The sequence below is a fragment of the Triticum aestivum genome, chromosome 7A (genome assembly GCF_018294505.1).
Source record: "Triticum aestivum cultivar Chinese Spring chromosome 7A, IWGSC CS RefSeq v2.1, whole genome shotgun sequence".
Classification (NCBI taxonomy): domain Eukaryota; kingdom Viridiplantae; phylum Streptophyta; class Magnoliopsida; order Poales; family Poaceae; genus Triticum; species Triticum aestivum.
Genome location: NC_057812.1, coordinates 15,496,201 through 15,513,166, shown reverse-complemented (window position 1 = coordinate 15,513,166; position 16,966 = coordinate 15,496,201). Strand labels below are relative to the sequence as shown.

Genomic DNA, 16,966 nt, shown 5'->3' with positions numbered 1-16,966 from the left:
CTAATTGGGAAGTTTTTGGTGATGGCACTACAATTTTTTCTCTAAGTGGCAGTTGGTCAACGGTTGATTGTATTGGACTATACACATTATAAATCAGTTTTACTAAGTCTGCGTCGACTAAGACTTCGTTATGTCTCAGTCGATACTATATCCCTTAGGTCTTGCATAGAGAACTGTACATTCTTTTCTTCAGTTTTTTTATATACTATAGCATTCGACCGAGGCTTGGTTAAGTCTCAGTCAACTAAGACCCAGCTACACTTATTATAAATTTGCTCTCAGCAGCAGTTGCTCATCTTGGATTTTTTTGTCTTTCGGCCCCCCCAAGCATTTTTGTCTAGCTCCGCCACTGCTTAGGTCTTCCTGTGTTATCTTTCGGTCTCGTATGCTCCTGCGGTCTACGTTTCCCGTTTATCGTGGGATCGGCTTTGTAAGAGGGTTACCTCACAATCTTGTATCGTTCGGCCGTGTACTTTTGTATATGGTTAGTGCTTTATATATAAAGCGGGGCGAAAGCCTATTTCGAGGTTATTCCATATCATATTATCCTGGGTGTGTTGTCCTTTCTGATTTGCAAGAGATCAGATCACCAATGGCGATTGATTAATTCTTACCTTCTTTTTCCTGGAGATAGAACGATTCCGAGACAATCCATCAAACATGCTGTCCAGCTAAATCGCTGGCCACAGCAACAGTGCTCGGATCTCTTCCGTGTGAAGCCTTGGCGCATCAATTCCTGAATAATTTACTGTGTATCTCCACTGAGTTCGCAATCGACCCTCTGCGTTCATTTTGTTCCTTTCGTGCCACCACAGCCGTACTAAAGTGCAGCCCCCCGAATGCGTTTGTCCGGGCCTTGTTTCACCAGTGCTAGTACGACATCAGTAGGCGATTCGTCCGAGTTCATGGAGTGTTCGAAGGTTTAGGCTGCAGGGGAGGCTGGAGGAGGTAGTTTCAGAAGTATTACTGTGTTTGGTTATTGTTGTTATCTAGGACACATTAATTAGCAGCAACGTATTAGACGGAAATCCAATGTTCTCGAATCTTGCCAGTTTATCGCATAATTAAGGACACTTCTCGCTTGCCACCTACCCGCCGCTTTAGTGGACCCTTTACGTACCTGGACTGGTTACCAGTCAGCTACACTAGGCCCATTGTTCTTGCTAGGCTAGACGAAATGGTAAATGTGATATATTAGTTGCCCTGGTCGAGCTTCATAAATCTGGGCCTTGCTTCTTCGATTCCGATGGCAGCTGCACCATGCAAACTTGAAGGATGGGTACAGATTGAAGCGATCGAGGATGACAAGAGGAGCATTTCCACTTCCGTACCATGGGTCTGATACCACCATGTCAATAAACCCCCAAATTTTTTTGTCAATTCCCTAAAATTGGTGAAGAATTATTACTCTATTGGCCAACCATGTTTCACCAATTATCACTCTAAATATTGCGGAGCATCATCGCTCTATCACCAACTTTAGATAATTCATAACATCGGCCGGGCTGCATAGCATTGGTGAATCATAACATAGTTGATTAAATGACAATCTCCAAGATTATCCTATACAAGATAAGTCCCTAAGGAGATTAATATGATGAGATGTTACATACATCAACACGTAGATCAAACATAACTTACAAGGCCCACACCACAATCATATCTGAAGTACTGTTTTTGATGGACTCGGCAACGGGAATGCTCCTGATCGTTGTCCGAGTCAACTTCACGGTAATTATTTCTTTCCCTGTGCCCCCTAGTCATATGTGTGTACCAATATCATCTCGAGATAGCTATAGATGTTTTGCATGTTTTTATTTTTGGGAGGAACATCTCTAACATGTAAGTTTACAGTGCAACCTATATGTTGCTAATTCTAAAAGTTGTTTTTTGCATGCTAGATGAAAAATATTCAAATGGAAGAGTTTTGATAGAAAAAGCGAGGCGTGAAACAATAACATATGATGCTTTCTACCATGCTCAAGTAAATATGAGGTAGAATATATAGGTGGCGGAGCGGGAGGGGGAGGAACTCTCTATTTAGACAAATGAAGGTTGGTGGTGTTTGGGATGGTAGGTCAGCTCGAGTTATGATACCATTGCAGTCAAGGAGACATACCAAGAAAAGTATTTTCATCATCCATGGAAAATCCATGGTTGTTATCTCCTTGGGAAAAAATACCGTGTAATAATTCATATATGGCATTCCACAAAGTTTGGGTACAAAACCTCGTGCAATCTCTGTGACATCAAACAAAGTTATCCTAAATGAACCATGTCTGCGGAGAAAAAAAGAACCATGTGCAATATTTGTCACATTACACATAGTTCAGTCACACCAACCGTCCGTGTATGATGACACCCACATCGTATATGGGTTCATGTACTGGTCCTGTAAATATAGATAGTCCATGTTCTTTGGAGCGCAGAAGATTTCAGACCGCAAAGCATTGGCATTGTGTCTTAAGGTAAAGATGTAAGGCCTGAAACCAAATCACCATTTCTGTGGTAGAAGAAGCAGAGAACAGAGTCAGTGTCTGGTTAGCTGTTCGACCAACAAGGTTATGAGTAACATTCTGCACCTATCCACATAATTAGGCCAAGCCAATTTCCGTGGAAATTCTAGAGGTTTATACATGAGGACTAGCACTATTTTGGTGTAGTTGCCATCACCACCCCCGTCCCACACGGTGCTTCTCCAACTTTTCATGGGATGTTGCTACAGCATGCTACTTGTTCTGGGACATGGAAGTCATTTGCTTTGCTACCGACAGATCAGCTCTGCTTTTAATTTTGTGCCACAAAACATTCAGTATCTTTTTGTGCCACAAAACATTCAGTATCAAGAATGAATGTCAGAGTCAATATATGCTTGATGGTTTTGATTGGGGCCTGATCGCTTGTTACCAATACGAAGAAATATAGCAAAAAAATTTGGGGTTAAGAGATACATTTATGTCAAATGCGTAGCACATACCACAAAGATGAACTCTAAAAGAAAATTGTGTGCGATAGACGATGACTAGGCTGAGCATATCATCCTAACAGCTCGCCCTCTCCCCCTCTCCATGCATAGTCGCCTGGATGTGCTATTTCTTCAGATTTCTATTTCGACAGAAGTTATTTTCAGATGTTCTGCTTTTGTTTGTAGTAATACACGTGACTAGGCAATCCCCCAAAATGCCATTCATTTTCAAGTTCAATTCTACGGATAAACTGCAACAACAAAAATTGCGCAAAAAAGTCCCCATGTACATGATACCTAACCATATGGTGGGCTATCCAGAATCCGTGCTGAGGTGGAAGAACTTTTGAAGGGCAAAATATTTGTTCCATTCATTAATTAATATCGGATTTCAAGTTCCGTACAAGCCTGAGGGACATCTGAAAAATAATAAAAGTATACTCTCCTGGCATCAAATTACTCCAACTTAACCCAATTATTAGCCTAAGCACGGAGTCCTGCAAAAATAATAACCAGACTTACTTTTCGTTCTACGATGACATAACTGAAATACTTGTCCGCAGTGCTCTGTCACAACCAGTTTGACATCTGCTGACGACTGTAGCACAGTGACGTCCACAAGCAACGTCAGAATGGCCGCTGTAATGTCACATCTGCCTAACTGCATAATCTTGCAGGTCATTTGTTGGAAATACTACCGGAAAACGGTCCTACCCCGACGGCCGAAACAATGCCGACGGCTGCCGTCAGCCTACTTGAAGCTATGTTGACAGCCTCGTCCTGGCCGTCGGGCTACCCCTATCTACGCCGACAGCAGCCGTCGGGTATGTTTATGCAATAATTGTGATGCACACTACAACTCGTTATTACAGTTCACTAAACTGGGTTGCCCCCCTCCTCCTCCTATGCACGCGCGATGGTCAACAAGCTTCTCCATCGCCTTTCTTGTGTGGCTTGATCTAACTAATTGGGAAGTTTTTGGTGATGGCACTACAATTTTTTCTCTAAGTGGCAGTTGGTCAACGGTTGATTGTATTGGACTATACACATTATAAATCAGTTTTACTAAGTCTGCGTCGACTAAGACTTCGTTATGTCTCAGTCGATACTATATCCCTTAGGTCTTGCATAGAGAACTGTACATTCTTTTCTTCAGTTTTTTTATATACTATAGCATTCGACCGAGGCTTGGTTAAGTCTCAGTCAACTAAGACCCAGCTACACTTATTATAAATTTGCTCTCAGCAGCAGTTGCTCATCTTGGATTTTTTTGTCTTTCGGCCCCCCCAAGCATTTTTGTCTAGCTCCGCCACTGCTTAGGTCTTCCTGTGTTATCTTTCGGTCTCGTATGCTCCTGCGGTCTACGTTTCCCGTTTATCGTGGGATCGGCTTTGTAAGAGGGTTACCTCACAATCTTGTATCGTTCGGCCGTGTACTTTTGTATATGGTTAGTGCTTTATATATAAAGCGGGGCGAAAGCCTATTTCGAGGTTATTCCATATCATATTATCCTGGGTGTGTTGTCCTTTCTGATTTGCAAGAGATCAGATCACCAATGGCGATTGATTAATTCTTACCTTCTTTTTCCTGGAGATAGAACGATTCCGAGACAATCCATCAAACATGCTGTCCAGCTAAATCGCTGGCCACAGCAACAGTGCTCGGATCTCTTCCGTGTGAAGCCTTGGCGCATCAATTCCTGAATAATTTACTGTGTATCTCCACTGAGTTCGCAATCGACCCTCTGCGTTCATTTTGTTCCTTTCGTGCCACCACAGCCGTACTAAAGTGCAGCCCCCCGAATGCGTTTGTCCGGGCCTTGTTTCACCAGTGCTAGTACGACATCAGTAGGCGATTCGTCCGAGTTCATGGAGTGTTCGAAGGTTTAGGCTGCAGGGGAGGCTGGAGGAGGTAGTTTCAGAAGTATTACTGTGTTTGGTTATTGTTGTTATCTAGGACACATTAATTAGCAGCAACGTATTAGACGGAAATCCAATGTTCTCGAATCTTGCCAGTTTATCGCGTCACTGGGATTTTGTAATATGTTTTAATTGGCATGACTCTGTGCCTATTACAACTAGCATATCAAGATCTTGTACTGGTCACTCTGTTACTTTTCTGTTATTCGGTCCTTTCTTCTAAAACATGCCTTTCTTTGGTGATCTGTTGCAGGGAAACTGCAATTACCTGCGAGGAAAAGGCATGTTACATTTTTGTCACCGCCACCATGTACAGATTGCGAGGGTGGCCAGACCTCCCGGAGGGTCTGCTGTACTCTATCATTGCTCGGCTGGGCCTGGTCTCGTTCTCCGATCTTGTTGCCTTTTCTGCTACCTGTCGCTCTTGGCGTGCCGCTTTCTCCACCTTGGTGCCACTCCTCCCACCTCTCCTTCTTCGGCCTGATGTCCCTATGTGCTTTCCGCGTCCTCCTCCCATGATCAACAACTTGGTACGAACACGGCCATGCCATGCCACTAATATAGCAAACCAAGACACCTACCAGTGCTGTCAGATTCCCTTACGTAGTATTTTTGGTGAAAACAATACCCCACCAAGTCCTCTAAAAGGGTTTCGCTTCAGTGGTGCTTCCTATGGTCATCTCATTTTCTCAAGACATAAATCATGCCTCGTTGTTGATGTGTTCACAGGTGTTAGTGTCTCATCCCCAAAACTACCGGTCATTAAGGACATCGGGATCTTCTATGCTGCCCTCACTGCTCCTCTAGCATCACCTAACTCACATGTCATTGTTGATATCGGATCGCGCAATTTGTTTTGGCGTGTTGGTAGTCAATATTGGGTGGGACGTTTTCCTGACGATGGACCAATCAAGCAAATTGTGGTCTTCAAAGGGCGTGTTTTTGGCATCGATTTGGATATCAAACTCTTCAAAGTGCAGTTGACACCCCAGATTCGCATACAAGAAATACCAGTTATGGAGTCAAGCATTATTAAGAAATGGCACCATTCCAATAGATGGCTGGTGATTTGCGGCGATATGCTTCTCTTGGTGGCCTTGCGAGGAACCATTATAGTAACAAGAGTAACCTTTGAAGTCTTCCGCCTTGACTTATCGACTGAACCTGCACTATGGCTGAAGGTGGAGAAGCTAGAGAATTGGGCGATATTCATCAGCACCGACAAGAGAAGTCAGGCATTGTCTTGCATGAACCCAGAGATATGGGGAGGGAGGAGCAACTGCGTATACTGCTATAACGATGACTCTAAACATTGGGTTGCACTTGAGTTGGGAAAGCCACTACAGGGAAATGGGCCCACCTCCAAATTTAATCCAAACATCTTCATATTCATGGGTCGTGATAGCAAGGTGCAACCTATGTGGGTTGTCCCTAGCATGCTCTCGTTCTGTCGGTAATGGTAATGAGCTTTATGCATGGCTGCTAAATCTTATTTGGAGGCTTGGAGCATGTTCTTCTCTAAAGATTTCTAAGAATCTCTTATTTTGCCAGCTGTCAATCAATGGATTCGTAACTTCGGCTCAAGAGATTTTTAATTTGAGCATGATAATTTGAACTCAATTTTATAGTTCAGTGTAACTACAAAGTATATTTGGTTTGTCTGTAATTATAGGGTAATCTATGTTTCTCTGTAACTACAAACTGAACCACGAAGGTTCATATAAGCTTGTAACTAATTATTATTTTGTTAGCTAGCAACATTTGGAAGTTGGATAACAGGGATGATGTACATTGAAACCTTTTGTGTTCTTTTCTCAATGCTAGATCCCAATGTTATCATTAGTGAGGAATGCATGATCTTGATTCATCCCAGTCCTGCACCTATGGAGGCATTTCCAGGTCTTTTTTTGTCTTTCAGATGCAATGGTACCGTTTATCGTTCATTTGCTTTCATTCTACTGAATGGAATTATATTTCTCTTAACAATTGCATTTCACACATTACTTACATGTGGTAGTCTCCTGAACACTAGTGGCTTATAAATCTCTATCGGATAAGGTCTCACAATGGCCGGTTCAATCCAGATTGCATTTCACACATTACTTACATGCCGCACAGTCTCGTGAACACTAGTGGCTTATACATGTCTACTGGATTAGGTCTCGCAAAAGCCGGTCCAATCCAGATTTAGGAGGTATCAGAAATAAAATTGCATTTCACAAATTACTTGCATGTTCATAGTCTCCTGAACACTAGTGGCTTGCAGCTGAGAACAGCTTTAGCATCGTCGTGCTTAAGGGTCAACATCAGCACACAAATTTGAACAGGCTGTCACCTGCTGGATGGGCTCCAACCCAAGGACAGCGTCGTTAAGATGCATCCCTATCACCTCTCCAAAAACATTGTCTATCCTTGGTGCATGACTATGCCGTTAATCATGTGTTCTTCCACAAATTTATTTCCTGTACTGATTTAAGATTTTTGGATAATTTATAAGTTATGTAAACTTTGGAATGTTGCTCTCGACCAACAATTTTGATCTTCCTAACAAAAATAATAATAATCCTGATGCATAAAAAGAGACCTATCAGTACGTCGACCAAGCTTGAAGGTGTATTTTCTGCAGCAAAGGAGCAAGGGCTGTTTATAGCTCTGCTTCCGCTTTTGAACCCAGCACACCCGGTGAGCACCAAGGTTGTAATGTGATTGTGATACTGAATATCAAGCACTTAACCAAAAATTTACAGCGTGGAAATCATCAAACCTTTGGAACCCAAGCACCAGTATCTTCTGCATTTCTTCTTTGTTCATTGTCCAAAACATCAAGCTGCTCGGGACATCATCAATAATTCTTCTATTGGCCACTAAGCAAAACAGTTCGACTAGATATGTCTGAAATGGATTATGGTTGTGAGGTGATTGAGAGACAATGTAGCCGATCATCTCTGCAGCCAACAAAGATGCGCCCACCCACCATCAAGGGTGACGAGAAGATGTCCCCAGGAAGATCCATGGCTGCAAACTCTTGCACAGAGTAACCATCTTTCTCCTGCGCAGCATTAGCACTAATCCCAAGGACACGGACCTTCCCAGAACTTGTGCAGATACAAGCAAATCTGCAAAAAGAACAGCTATAACATTTTCTTGACAGCTATGTGCTATAAGACTTTGCTATCTGTATGCCGAGTACCTCTCTAATGCTCCAGATGGCGTTGATGATAACACTTCATCAACAAAAGCAGATGCAGTAATTGGGTCGCCGACGTCATATGACCAAAGAAGATCGCCAGATGTCTGTGGTGAAATCATTAATGTTTAAGTACTTAATGTGAAGATGGGCCATGATCTCCTAGTAAACCTAAAATGCAATAAATAAAGTTCAATTGTTTAACACAAAAAGAACCTGAGAATTACCCGCAGCTGCTAAATTGACATCAGAAAATAAGTAAACACAACAGTGGGAGAGGTTCTATGATCATTAACTGTAGTTCTGGAAATGAGGTGTAAAAAATACAGCATGCAACTCTCTGGCTAATGCCCGTAGAAAAGATGGCTTTGTCTCAAAAGAGAAATTTGGAGGTTCAGTAAGTAAGACTTACAATATCAAAAGAGTATAAGCTTCCATCACGGGAAGGTATCAGGACCTGCCATTCACATGTATGCAAAAGTTTGGTTCAGTTTACTTCAAACTGGGACCACATAAAGTTGTGAACTGTAGTTGATCTCAAGCAATTAGCTCATGAGGAAACAACCTTTTTCAGAATCCTCAAAAGTTAAATTATATACCGTGGAATAATATAACATAAAACTACATAAGACAGACGAGACTTTGATAAACAAAGACCATACCTGAGAAGGAAGGGCAGATGACACACATGCACCAGCAAAAATAGGACCACCAACAGTTGCCTGGGTTTTAAAGAAATTAGTTATGGCTCTGTGATAAACAATTAAATAATGCTAACAAAATTGACAGTACGGAATAATACTAAATAACAACAAGATCAAAGCAAATAAAATCTTGATACGACAAGACTTGAAAACAAGGGCGTCTAAAACATAAATTGGCAACTACAATTGTTCTCTGAGTACTCCGCTAAATGTTAGTTAGTTCTGTAGGCTGGATAGTTAGCTTTGGTCTACCAGATGTCTGGTGTGTCTACCAGACAACTCTAAAAGAATAACTGTTCCTTTGTATATCATTCTGTTGCAGAACTGTAACTTCGTAACAATAGCTTCACAAACACAACAGGGAGAAGAGCTCACCTTCCAGACAACAGTGCCATGTGAGTTCAATGTGATCACCAGACCGTTCACCAAGCAACAAACAACTGCAAAATGAAAGTTAGTAATCAGCATAAATCGGCATCCTTAAGTGAAAAATACTGAATGTACATAGCAAATTCCCAGTACATTCCTTATCGAACCCACACGTTGGCTGAGGTCAATACACATGTTATGTTTAATTGACGTCTATAATATTATAACTTGGCACCTTAAAACATATGCCACATAGCTAGCCAAAAGTATGCTCGAGAGTCGAGACATGCACGGTTGCACAATTTTCTTGGGGCCTCCCCAACAGTTTCACATTTAAAATAAATGGTTTTGACTGATGCTCAGATGCTGCCGTGCCAGGGAGGAACTAATGGGATTTAGATTTTACAAGGAAACCTGAAAATCTTGGATGAAAAAAAGTGCACCGCTAAAAAAAATCAACATTTGTGAAATACATATGAAAAAGTAGGCAAAAATAATTTCAACATTTCTGGAATACATATGAAAAAGTAGGCATCAACTAAATGGTGAAAAGGTGAATTTTCAAAAATTAAATCTGAATGTGGACCAACTCCTAAAATCGACTGGCTCTTGCTACCTTTAACATTGCATCCTTGTAACACTTTTTTGTGTCAAGGAAATTTAATCATAAAATACGCATGGACATATTGCAAGACATCTGTGCTCATGCCTCATGGCTAGCTTAAGAATTACCATTTCCACTTTGATGATCGATGGCAAGAGAACTGAAAATTGCTGCCCCAGCTTCATATTGCCAAACTATTCTGAATGATGGAACCTGCTACCACCAAAAGAAACCAGTGAAGACTCCAGATACTCACTCGTTGTTAATTATTTTAATTTCTATTACCAGCATTGCTGCAGATAATTCCTATGGAAACAATAGACATAATGATAAAAAGAAAAGAAAAACATGCACATTTTCTCCTTTAAAGTTGCCATAGGGAATATATCATAAGTCACCTCAAGGGATATTGCAGTCACAAGGCCACTCGTACATGCAACATAGATCCTGTCGTGTGCCTGCAAGGAGCAATCCAGATGACACACGGTCAATAGAGCCCTTGCACAGATTTAAGGCAGATGCATGCTGTGCATCAGTAAAAATACCATGTCCACAGCAGGAGAACCATAGATGCTTCCACCACAAGATACTTTGTAAGCACAGCAACGATCTTTGTAATTTAGTGCATATAAATGATGATCATAAGAGCCACACCTGACAATCATACACAGCATATTATTAACAAAAAAATTAACAGCAGTACAGTCATCTAGTGTGTAAACTAATATCTATGTATGATTGAAGAGTGAGTAGACAGATCATTGGTTCACTCATTCTAGTTGAAAACACGACATTTTATTATCGTAATAACAAATGTGCTTTCATCTAAACAGAGAGAAAATATATATACAGAGAGGACTGTGACAAGTGGTAGTAGTGTACTATGATGAAGAAACAAAAGAAAGATTATGGAATGGTACCATATTAAATTCCTTGTCCTGTCAACAACTGGTTGCATTTTTACCTGAAAGAAGATTCTTAAATTGGGATGTGAAATATCAAAAACATTAGATGCTTCTTAATAAGTCCATCATGTATGCTGTAAAAAAAATAAACATTGTGTAACTTAGTGACTGCATTATCAAATTCCATATGCCAGAAATACTACCATCATGAGCCTTTGCATAACTTAAGCGTGACATTTGGCCCCTTTACTATTTCACTTGCAGTAGTTAAAGAACTATAGCCTACTCAACATGAACATACAGTCAGGAAGATTTTCTGAAAATCAAACATCCCAAAGAAGCTGACATTTATTATAGTTTTATTTACGTCTAGCACGCAAAATAATCAGTCCCTTGTCATCCTTAGTGTTCCTCAGAGATGGGATAAAAATAGAGCTGCCATATTTCAAAGTGAGGTTTAAAAGATATTTCAAATAAAAATGCAGCAATTGTACCTCTCCATCTGTTTGAACTGTCCAAGATAGTTTACCAGTCAACATATCATGAAAGTAAATTTTCCCTTTATAACATCCGACCACAACCTGTTCAACAGATTAATGATGAGCTAGATCGCAAAATGATTGGCAAGTTGCTATGTCAACTAGTTCAAGAGTCACGTCACCTCTGAAAAATCACCAGTAATAGCAGCAGAACACTCCACACGTCCTTCCAATTTGACACTCCACCTCACTGAACCACTGCATAATAAATTGGAAGTAAATTGTAAAAATATTCAGTATGCATATGTCAGATCGGAACTGTTATCTCATTGAATCAAATTCAAATTAACTGAATCAATAAGAACAGCATGAGAGTATATGTGGCGCACCAGACCGAGGATTTAGCATTCAAAGTAATAAGAAAAATAAAAGAAACAATGACTAAGAACTAGCAAGCAAAACTCACTTGCAACCATCGATGCAGAGAAATAAATGTGAATGGGACCCAATAAATATGTTTATCATCCCATTGTTCAGGACAAGCAAAGGTGAGGCATCAACACATGAATCCAAAGGAATGTTCCAAAGTTCCTTAAGATAACCTATTTTGTTGTATGAAACATGTGGGCAAACATCTTCAAGTTGCAGCTTCCCTTCATCGTCATGCATAAATCTGTTGCAACGCCCAATAGTCCACTTCTTGTGTAAACAGAAGTTCAGGATCCACTGACTCCCCATGACACTGTTTCTGTCCTTCAAGCATGTATCCAAGTAGAGGTCGTTTACCTGGTATCTATCATCAGGAGAGAATGGATATTTGTTAAGCTGGCCATCTGTTTCATCTCCATAACTCTCTGCAATTTGATAATGTGCACGCTTTCCATTTATCCGTGCTTTGCCTCCATGATAACTATCATCCGCATTTGCAGCACTCAGGTCAAATAGTCCATGTATGCTTGTAGATACGTTCAGGCCCTTCTTAGGCTGAGGCTCATCAGTAGGAGAAACCAAATTACTATGCTCCACAACTAAAGCGTGCAAAAGCTTAGAAGGGGTTGGATAGATATAAAGCAGTCGCATGTCAATCTCCAACTTGTGGGCTGCATGGGCGGCAGAAATTGAGTTACCACCCAAGGTGAAAAAATCATCAAACTCGGAAACTTCATCAACAAGCAGGGCGTCACAAAATGCCTTGTAGATAGAGACGGCATCAGTACAACATGAACATAAATGGACACTATCCAAAAAGAAGAAGAAAACAAACACAAATGCCAGATTAAAAAGAAACAAGAAGTTTTCAGGCAAAAAAAAAAACAAGAGACAACACTTAGAATTAAGAACAAACCTTTTTAATAACTTGTAAATATGGATTAACTGGACCACTTCCAGACTTAATTTGCTCAATTCCACATGGTTCCGATGCACACTCCAAACTTGATAACTTGACATAGTCAACCTTTCCTGAAGAAGTCAAAGGTAAGGACTTCACGTGGAGAAAGAAGCTTGGAATCATAGCTGGTAGAACCTTCTTGATGAGCCAACTTCGAATTGATGCCATGATATCCTGAGAAGAATTTACTTCTCTATACTGCAGGCTGTCTTTCACAATTCCATCCTTATTCTTAAACACCAGGTATGCCTTATAATCTGGAGACCCTTTACTTTGGAAAGTAAGTGCAGCATCACTGACAGCAGGATGTTCCTTTAAGGTGGATTCTACCTCTTCTAGTGAAAAACGCTGCCCATAAATTTTTACAGAACGGTCCTTTCTCCCAAGGAAAACAAGTTCACCAGCCTTCAGCCGTCGAGCATAGTCACCCGTTTTGTAGTATGTTGAACTTTCACTGCCTTCAGTGTGATTACTCCTCAGAAGCTCAGCTAAATAACCATTGAATAAACATGCTCCACTGACACAAATTTCACCTTCATCTGCTATCCCAGCATGTGTCACAAGAAAAACTTCACAATTTGCAATAGGAAATCCAATCGGTACACTGGTTATTTCTTCACGCTCTAAAATTCCAGGCAGATCTTTGCAATCAAAGAATGTACAATCACCAGAAACCTGAAACACAAGTACAAATTTTGAATAAAGATGCATAACAAACACCAACACTTTAATTTCAACCATTCCCTGTGTGGAGTAAACTGAACAAAAGATAGCACAAAAGAAACAAATATCAATTTCAAACTCCCGGTGAGATGAAACAATGATGCAACTGAGCTCATAGACTGATGGATATTAGGGACAGTAGTATGCTATTTCAGTTCTTCTATTTAGCATGTTGCTCAGATTGTGACACTCTATGTATCTCTTCTGTGTTGTAATTCCAGAGCAATTTAACATCTCAGGATGAAAAAGGGGCACAAATTCAGTTTTAAAGTTCATCTCCGGGCGTAAGTGGTAGTAGGGAACTCGAGCACTTAGTCCTTATTATGGCATACCAAGTCATTACAATGATTCCCCTAAATTTATATTTAAGATAGCACTAAAACTGTGGTTAGTAAATGATGTACCAATGGCAGGAGCAAAGCAACCCGTGTCAAGAGCCTAATTTTTTGGGAGGAAATGTACATCCATAGCAGGAGCAAAGAACTCCCTGTCCCAAGCCTAATTCTGTATGAAAATTTTAGAAGGTTTTAAACTTATCTGCATAAAGATGGCACAGATAACTCAATTATGTGAATGCAATGAAAATATTTAAACATCCTTTTTATTAATAGCCAAGTTGGGAAAATTCAGCCGGCTGGCCAAAGTAGTGTTGATTACCACTGGCATTATCTAGTGAAAACAATAGGTAAGAGTAAGAATGTATCAGAGAGAGAAAATAGACTTGATCTCCTCTGAAAAAAGAACAGAAAATATTTGGTGGGTAACTTTCTCACCTCTGTTGTTCCATACAAATTTATGATAGTAGTCTCTGGCAGAATTTCACGAACTCTCTTCCACAGCACTAAGGACAGAATCTCCCCACTAAATACCAAGATCTTAAGAGAGTTATATCCATATGAAATATTTTTCTCCAGGGTAGGTAGTATTATCTCCATCAGCGACGGAACTATAGTCACCCTTGATATACGATATGCCTATGACAACATGAGCCAATGCAAGGGCAATGAATGTTATACCAAAAAGACAAGGGAGTTTTATGTAATGATGGACCAAGAAAATCAGGAATAACATTCTAGGAGCTATTATTTTGTCAATGCATCTATTCAAGTCAAACAGGAAAGAGCCTCAGACAATCCCTTGATTACAACGGCAACAAACTATAAATATTGTTTGCTATGATAATGGTATAGTACATTATCTCAGTGTTATCCAATTTTCTCAGTGTTAAATGGTAATTCCAAAATATCAAACTGAATTCTTGAAACGGTAATTTTATTTCTGAGATTCCTATGCAATATTATTCAAGTAATAAGCTTTGGAGATTTTGATCAGACACATAAAAACTAACTGGATAAGGAAACCAAATACATGGAAGTATTTTCACTAGAAGAATGACCAACGCATATATGAAGGTTAAGTAACCTTAATCAAGTTGGCCAATGATGCTGGATTGGCTCTCCAATTATTGGGGAGAATGACAAGTGTTGTGCTAGTCAATACAGCAGAAAGAAACTCCTGAAGATGGTCAACAAAGCTGACAGATGTCTTAAACAACAACACATCGTCTGAACATAAAGGATTCCATCTTTGCATCCACAAAAAGCGATTCAGAAGACCTAGCCCATGATAGTAAAAGAAGCATGTCTCAGTAACTTGGTTGCTCAACCAAACCTAAAATTCAATGGGAACCACCTAGTATAGTAACCTAGAAGTCTACCAAGAGGATAGCATCTAGAAACATGCCAACCAATTCCTTTGCCATTCAGAAGCAGAGCAACGGTGATGACATAAGTAATTTCACAACAGTATGAATGTTTACCTTTCTCCGTTCCACAAACACCTTTGGGTCTTCCAGTAGAACCGGAAGTGAACATCACATAGCAGAAGTCCCGCAGCCTCTCGCGCTCGCACGGCCAAAAAAGCTCATCTCCACCTACCCCAGCCTCTACACCATCAAACCCGTGCCGGATGTCGCCGTCGAATCGCAGAACAGGGCAAGAGCAGCCCTTAAGAACATCGTCTTCATGCGAAACACCTGCCGATACGAGTAGTGCCGCATTAGAGGCAGAGACAGCTGACCGGACCCTGTCCTCCGGCCACGAGGGGTCCAGCGGCAGGAACGCCTCCCCGCACCTGAGCACGGCGAGGACGGCAGCAACGTACTCCACCGACGGCGAGGCGTACACCCCCACCACCCTAGGCGTCGCGCCGGCGCCTCCCCTGTATCGATCCGAGCAGCCTAGGGTTCCAAATTCAGGGTCAGATAGGCGGGGGGAGGGGGTTGGGGGCGAAATTACAGCAGACAACAAATCAGCCGAGTGCATCGCAGCTCACACACGCACCTGGGGACTCGTCGTCGCCGGGATGGTCGGTGGAAGGGCGAGGAAGCGCGGCGGCTATGCGGCGGGAGAGCGAGGAGACGGCGCAGAGGAGGTCGCCGCAGGCGAAGCGGCGCCCGCCGTCGCCTGCGTGGACGACGGCGAGCCGGGCGGGGTCCCGGCGCGCGGCGCGGTCGAAGGCGTGGGAGATGCAGCACGGCTCCTCCGCTGCCGCCGCCGCCGCCATTCCGCCGCCGAGCTGTGCGCGCGCCAACGGAGAAGGAAATTAAGCGGACACCCTAGCGAAAGCGGAACGTGCAAAATCCGCCTTCGAGCTCAGCTTGCGTACTATGCAGAGCCGTTTCCCCAACGCAAAGACGCGCATATCTTAACTCTTTTTGTTTCTTGAACCGGCAAATCTTCAGTTTGTTACATGGTTCGAGTCGAAAATAAATTTGCACTTCGTATACTCCTATCGGCGAAGGGCATATCTCAGATACCTTTTATGTTTCAAATTAAGATTTATACTAAGTCTAAGGTATTGTTCGGAGACATGCCACTCCACCACTCCGTTTCCAGAGCTGGAGTTAAAAAGCACGGAGCTGGAAAACAGAGGGTCCTCAGCTCCTTGTATTTTTAGGAGTTGGAGTGACTCCGAACAGGGCTTAAATGGATAGATAAAATATGTTAAACCTAAGTCTGATGCCAACTATATTGATGGTGATTTGACCAACAAACTGATGACATCTTGTTCAATCTAAAGTAGACCTTCAGCAGTTCATGTTGGTGAGCTTATCTACAGGCTTGTGAACATTATATACCTCGCTAATCAGTTGCATGTCACTATAGTCGATTTTATTGTAAACCAACTTGAACCAGTTGTAGGACTCACACTTCTAGAACCTTTAGGACTCACATTTCTAGAAACAACTCGGTGCATGGTCCATACATAAATGCCTCTCCTTTTTCTGGTGTCTCTTATTCCCTGATACAGCTTTTACATTATATTTGTGTTCATCTACCATCTCTCAAAGACTAGCTCCTCTTTCATCTTCACCTTTCATAAATCCGAATGTGACGGAAGAGTGTTCCAACTAGTAGAACTAGATGTCACTGCTTGAGTCACGATGGGGGCAGTATATATGCACACGCACATACACACACCAAACGTCATGATGTTCATGGTTGGAAGTTGTTGCTCGGTACAATTGTCTATTTATATATGTAAAGGTCTAATTGATATATTTCGTAGCCGTCCTTATTTTTCAAGTTAGACATGATATTTTTTAGCAACCATGAAGTAAAGCCTAAAAAAATATAGTAGTACATGCATCGCGGTTGCTATGCGACTTTTTCAGGGTGATGGCTAACAAGTTTTGACCGATATTTTTCTTTGAGAGCTC

At 41.4% G+C, this 16,966-nt stretch overlaps 1 protein-coding gene across 3 annotated transcripts; it reads right to left on the bottom strand.

Annotated features, from left to right (window-relative positions):
• Positions 1-7,417: 7,417 nt before the first annotated feature.
• On the bottom strand, positions 7,418-15,894 carry LOC123148529 (putative acyl-activating enzyme 19). Of its 3 annotated transcripts, XM_044567966.1 has the most exons (18): positions 15,588-15,769; positions 15,379-15,484; positions 15,065-15,280; positions 14,668-14,861; positions 14,019-14,219; positions 12,478-13,197; positions 11,599-12,323; positions 11,315-11,390; positions 11,148-11,234; positions 10,669-10,712; positions 10,294-10,402; positions 10,147-10,206; positions 9,877-9,961; positions 9,151-9,215; positions 8,734-8,793; positions 8,484-8,528; positions 8,075-8,178; positions 7,418-8,000 (listed from the first exon to the last, which is right to left on the bottom strand). In XM_044567966.1, exons 3-18 carry the CDS (start codon positions 15,117-15,119, stop codon positions 7,787-7,789), a joined length of 2,844 nt encoding a protein of 947 aa, XP_044423901.1. In that variant the 5' UTR covers positions 15,120-15,280; positions 15,379-15,484; positions 15,588-15,769; the 3' UTR covers positions 7,418-7,786. The 3 variants fall into 3 exon arrangements, 2 of the variants coding, with proteins under 2 accessions (XP_044423901.1, XP_044423899.1); XM_044567964.1 differs by having other exon boundaries at positions 15,065-15,484; positions 15,588-15,893; XR_006473978.1 differs by having other exon boundaries at positions 7,949-8,000; positions 8,075-8,242; positions 15,065-15,484; positions 15,588-15,894.
• Positions 15,895-16,966: the final 1,072 nt, after the last annotated feature.